We start from the raw sequence: 6,517 nt of genomic DNA on the forward strand, positions 1-6,517 counted from the left end.
GATATTGTAAGAATTAATTAACGTAAAATAAAAATCATGCTCATTGGAAGTACTCTAACAAACAAGAACAATCTTATTACATCAAATTGTGTTTTGTTAATTGATGCATCATTACTCGTGAGGATGGAATGGAACAAGTAATTTTTTTTAGCACTGTTTTTGTAACAGATTGCAAGTCCCACATAGGAAATTTTATAAGTGAAGAGTGGGGAGCTGAATATAAATATATCTAAGCAAGAAACTGAAATTTGACGTGTCCTATAGAGACAACGAGTTGTGCCAATATCTGTTATTTCGAACACACAACTTTAAGACGGTTTTGTCTTGCCCTACTTTGGTTAATACTTTACCGTCAATTTTTGGAAGCCTTTCCTCTGAAGGAAGACTCGTATCCCAATCAAAATAATAATTATCTCAAAGTATAGGGGATCAGTTCAATAATATGTTAAAAGAAAAAAGAACCCAACAATAAATATGAAAACTTAAACTAAAAGGTCAAAAAGATATAAAATTACTAGTGAAATGAATTAATAAAATAGAGAATAAGACCCCACTTATTTTGATGGTCTAAAAGTTTAGTGAATTGGATTTAAAAGTTGATCGTATTTTATTGAATGTTTATAAAGTACTTATATATTATTATTATAATGCAAGAAAAAAAAACCAATTTCTTTTAACATCAACCCTTCATATTACTCACTAATGAATTGGTCAAATACATTGTTGAATTTGAACGAGTTTGATTTTTAACAACTGAATCAATTTTTATTGATTGTTAATAATTAGATTAGATAATAATGTAAAGTCTATATATCATATTGGAGTGTTCAAAATTGTATAAAAATCAATAGTTATTTATTTGATTTGATTTTTTATTTTTCAAACAACATAGTTTGATTCGGTTAACAATTTAACACATAAAAATTAAATTAAACAAAATTGAATTGTAAATATCCCTAAAAACATTTGTTGCAATTAGTGTTTTTTACTAGATATTTACTTTCTAAGTTTACATAATTGCAAGCAAGTATCATAAATGTTGTTTTATTATTTTTTATAAGTTTAGTTGTTGGAACTTATAAATTGATCTTATCTATTATTTTTACTTTTAAGTTGAATAATTATTATTAATTTTTAATTAATGATAAACATTTAAAACATTTTTTAATACTTACTAACAAACAAAACGGTTAAAAATTAATTTGGTTTAATTCAAATTTCATAAATAATTTAAGAAAAATCAAATGATATCATTGCTTGTTTATTTCCAACTAATTTTAAATTAAATTTAACTCATTTATGTTTTATAATTTCATGATTCTTAAGTCTATAATTTAAAAAGGATCTTTTTAGTATGTTATATTTTAATTCTTGTTTAGTTCTAAAAACATTCAAATTAGATAAACTACACCAGAATATTAAAATAAATTATTGAAGATCAATTTCAAAACATAAGAAATAAAAAATAAGAATGATGAAAGTATGTAATTTAACTTAAATTAAAAACACATCAAACCCCATTAAAAAAAATCCTACACAGGCATATGTTCTTTTTCTTTCTTGTTCATCCTGTGATGAGATAGGAACAATGAGAGAAGCAGAGAAGATGAATCCCATCGATCATCTTCCCCTCCGTCTCCTCAGATCCGACACGGTCCCGCCCGCCCCAACCTTGTCCGAATCCACGGTGGATTTTCTCCCTGACTTCTCCGGCTACTCCTGGATCGCCTACGCCGCTTCTTCACTTCTCACCATCTCCCACTTCCCTTCCCCTCTTTCCCCTCACCAAACCCGCATCGGCCCCATTTTCCGCCAATCCTTCCAGCTCTCCGCCGATCCCCTCGCCGCCGTCGCCTGGTCCCCTAGTTCCCCCTCCTCCGGCGACCTCGCCGCCGCCGCCGATAACTGCATCTCGCTTTTCCGCCACGACTCCGCCACCGCTAAAGGTAACTCCGAGTTTCATTTTTTAATGGCTTGAATTACTCATTTGGTCCCTGTACTTGCACAATTGTCCCTACACAAGAATTAGAAACTACTCGTCTTAGTTCTTAAAATGCACTGTTTAAGAAGGTAAAATGAATTGAGCTTCTCCCTAGAAGTTAAAATCAACCTATTATGAACTTAAACTTTTATAGAAGCTCCCTCTTTTTTTTTTTTTTTTTATCTTTCTCCAAAGGCTCCTTATAATTTATTTTACTTTCTTATTTTCTTCTCTTATAAGAAAGTGAAGATTTCAGTGACCATTCGAAGGTTGCTTTTTGCATACGTTTTAGTTCAGAGCTAACTCAATTACTTAGTTTACATGCTTTTTAAAGTCTTTCATATGGTATGGAGTTAAAGCCTATTAAACAGGCTGCCCAGTGTCCACCTTTATAAGAGTTAATCGTAAAATGGTGTCGATGTGTATTATGGAGAGGTTTAGATATATGAAGAAGTTGCCAAATTTTGATTACTTGTTTTGCTTTTCTTGTTTGATGAGGTCTTGTTTTCATCTTTGGAGGATATCTTACCTCTGCTCTTGTTTTTAATATATTTACAGAGAAAAGAGAAAATTTTACAATAGGATGAGTCGCTGTCTCTTTTGTTAGTTCTACATATTAAAAACATGATCTTGTCACTCATATTCAGGTTCTTTTTGTTGGAGCCAGAATGCAGTGCTTGTACAACATACGAAAGTGGCAAACATCAGATGGACAGGATCGGGAGATGGAATAATTTCTGTTGGAATGGAGGTGGTTTTCTGGAAAAAGAGTAACAAATGTTGGGAAGTTGCTTGGAAGTTTAAAGCAGATCAACCCCAAACTCTTGTTTGTGCAACTTGGTTTATTGAGGGCCCTTCAGCAACTGCAGCACATCCTAGTAAAGAGCACATTGAAGGGTCCTTGACCAATGAGAAAAGCAAATGTGTATTGGTATGTCAAAGCAACGGACTATCTGAATATTCAAAAGTCAAACTACATCATCCTTTACCTGTCGTAATGATTCAATGGAGACCATCAAGAGGAAAGCTATCAAACAGATATGGTAAGTGTTCAGTAAGGCATGTCCTGTTGACATGCAGCTTAGATGGGACTGCAAGGTTATGGAGTGAAATTGATAATGGAAAGGCCAGGAGAACTGGGAAGGACATCAATGATCAGAAGAACACGGGATGCTCTTTTTGTGTTGTTGCTGTTATTGAGATTAATCAGTCCTTAAATGGAACTCTTGGTTCAGATATATTTGTGAGATGGGGGACAGACTTTGAGGGAATATTTAGAACTGGCGAAGAGGCCGCCAAACAAGTTTTTTCCAAAGAAGGATTTGAGCATGATGTTAGAAATTGTGATTGGCTTGTTGGGTTTGGTCCTGGAATGTTGCTTAGCTTTTGGGCTGTCCAATGTCTTGATGATGTTTCTCCGCTGAGATTCCCCCGAGTTACGTTATGGAACAAACATGAAATCCAGAACCACGACATAGCAAATGTTTACAAGTTTAACTCATCTGATTTTAAAAATGCATTTTTTCTTCATAAGATCATTATATTGAGAAGTTCCCTGTCTGGTCCACCGATTATATGCTCTTCACTTCAGCTATTGCCTTGTAATTCCTTAGTTTGGTCAAATTTTCGTATTCAAATGATACATGATGCTGTGGAGAAATCCATTGATAATGTTAACACAGATAACATATCCTCCCATTTGACTGGTGGTGTTTTAAACTTAGATGGTCATAGTGGGAGAATCTTAAAGGTTTCACTTCATCCTTGTACAAGCAAAGTTCAATTAGCTGTTTCTCTGGATTCTAATGGACTGCTTCTTTTTTGGTCACTTTCTAACATTTCAAACTGCATTTTGGGATGTCCAACTTTGGTTCCTACTATGGAACTCTATGGAAAGCTTGCAACTCAAGACTCATGTTCCTTGTACACAAGCTTGACATGGGCACCTTCAATACTTGATGACAAGCTGGTTTTTTTTATGGGGCATACTCGGGGGATTGATTGCTTCATTGTCAACATTTGTCAAAGTGAAGAAGAAAACATAGAATGTCACTACTTATGTACTATTCCTTTCAGTGGTCATGGTCCTTATGAGGATGGCCCTTTTGATATCTTTACAATTCCTTTAAATTCCACTTGTGACAAAACTTTCCGTAATAATAAACTTATGTTATTGGCAATATGGATGGGGAGATTTCAGGCCCTATCATGGGAAGTAAACTTGCACTCATTTGACATGTCAACAAACTGTTGTGAATGCAATTTTGATGTTAAAAGCATTGATAACTGCAGTGTTTGGGCATTTGAAAGTACATTTGCTAATAAAAAATATTGCATTACTGTAAATCCATGTTCATGTGAGTTTCTAAGTTCCAATGATCTGGTTACTAGTTTTGCGGTGGCTGATTCAGGCACTCTAAGCCATAGGCAACAAGAGTTTGGCCTTGCGAATGATCTGTGTAGTAGTTATCCTGCATATATCTTGGCCACAGGCTCCTCTGATGGCATCTTGAAACTCTGGAAAAGTAAACCTGGCAACTCATTGACCCAGCACTTGCCATGGGAGCTTGTGGGTTCGTTTGTTGCACATGATGGTCCCATCAAGGATATATGTTTAGCTGATTGTGGTGAGAAGATTGCCACATTCTGCTACGAAAGCAATTCAAATGCTATCAATACCATCCATATATGGGATGCTGTACCACTAATCAGTGCTGGGACTTTTATTTTGGAGGATAAAATAAAGACTGAAAGTGATGTTATTGCTCTAAAGTGGTTACCTTTAGGAACTGGGGAGTTATTGCTTGGAGTTTGTTTGCAAAATGAATTACATGTGTATGCTCCTAAGCGTTGTGTTGGTACAACATTGTCAAACTCTGTAAATTTTCCAAAAAAGAATATATGGGTTCGCATTGCATATGCTCACACTTCCATTCCAATTTATGATTTCTTGTGGGGACCCAGAGCTGCAGCAGTGGTGATTCATGGAAATTACTTTAGTATATTTAGTCATTGGTTGTTCCATGAGGATAAAAGGCAAGGGAGTAAATTTCGTCCCGGTGATTCAAAGCCTAATACCTATAATTGCGAGGATGAAATATATGAAGACATACTTTCTTCAGTTTTTACTGAATATGACATTGGTGCTTTCAGAGAACAGTCACTTGGAGACAGTCATGCAGATTTTGATTCTGTGCAGTCCAGCAAAATCAATATGAAGGACAATTCCAGTAGCTTGTTTCTGGCCAAGGAACAATTAAAATCTGAACTTCTTACCAAGGTTGGTTTATGGAGCATCTTAGAAGTAGCTGAGATAATTAGTGGATCATTGCCTACTTATCACCCTGATGTACTACTTACTAATATAAGCTCAGGTAATGGTTAAGTAAATTGTTTTTTTTTTTTTAAGTATGACCGATGACCAATTAATTTACTCAAGCATGTAATGGGAATGATAATATGTCATTCATGTATTTTTATTGTTATTCTTAATGTTTTCAGGAAACTGGAAACGTGCTTATGTAGCTGTGAGGCATCTTGTTGAATGCCTGACTAGTTATGATACTAAAAAGAGACACATCTCCAAGAGAATTGGCCTTCCAAATATTTTATTGTCATATTATCTAGAAGGCTGTATATCAAAAGGTTCCCAACCTAAGGGATTCCAGTGGGGCGGGGACGCTGCATTGATCACATCAATTTCACAGGCTCAGAGTAGCTTGTTCCGGTTTCCATATCATTCAGATTCCAGTGTTGAAAATGAAAGCATTTCCTCATCAACAAAATCCGAGCTTAATGACTTTATTGAATCTCTTGAGAAATTTCCTGATTTACCATTTTTGGTCGACATAGAGAAGACGCAGATTCTTGCAATTATAGATCTGCTTAGTGAAGTTAGTAGTCCTCACTCATCTTCTGCATATCAGAGTCTTGATGAACCTGGACGGAGGTATTCATGAACTTATTTAATATTTTTATGGTTTCCTATTACATTTCTTTTGACCTTTTCCTTTTATCTGTTTTTTTTTTCCCGTTTGATAAATCTTAAGTAAAAATTATTGGAAGATATTGATGAAGTTTTTCCCAATCCAACTCAATGTAAACAAAAAGGATAACCTGCAATGGACCAGGATAAATGACAAATTAGAAGATATTACATCATTTAAATGATGGAAATTTAATTTGGGAGTAGAGAACAAAATACAAGTCCAAGTATATGAGGTCTTGAATTGAAGACTTCCCTCTGAATCTCTGCAATAGAACTTGAACTCTCTTGAAATATTATCCACTCAGATTCATTACACACAGGTGGATAATAAATGTATGTAAGAGACATGCAATTGGCAAGCTACCCCAGCTTACATTTTGAAACAGTCATAGCCTGGTTATTTCACTTTCATATTTCTTTGTATTATTGTTGTTGCATGTTGAAAATCAATGGCAAAGCACCTGAGGTCACCTTGGTTCAGGATCTATTCATTTTAGTATGATCACGGGTGTAACATCATGCTCTATTGCATCTGTGCATACTTGATT

At 34.9% G+C, this 6,517-nt stretch overlaps 1 protein-coding gene across 1 annotated transcript in view; it reads left to right on the top strand.

Annotated features, from left to right (window-relative positions):
• Nucleotides 1-1,519: 1,519 nt before the first annotated feature.
• The window catches only part of LOC100795225 (uncharacterized), a 16,060-nt gene continuing 11,062 nt past the window's right edge, over nt 1,520-6,517 (top strand). The window contains 3 exon segments of the mRNA XM_014768875.3: nt 1,520-1,946; nt 2,629-5,355; nt 5,483-5,930. Of these exon segments, the coding sequence (XP_014624361.3) occupies nt 1,589-1,946; nt 2,629-5,355; nt 5,483-5,930 (3,533 nt within the window). The 5' untranslated portion in view covers nt 1,520-1,588.

Source organism: Glycine max, chromosome 16 (genome assembly GCF_000004515.6).
Source record: "Glycine max cultivar Williams 82 chromosome 16, Glycine_max_v4.0, whole genome shotgun sequence".
Taxonomy (NCBI): Eukaryota; Viridiplantae; Streptophyta; class Magnoliopsida; order Fabales; family Fabaceae; genus Glycine; species Glycine max.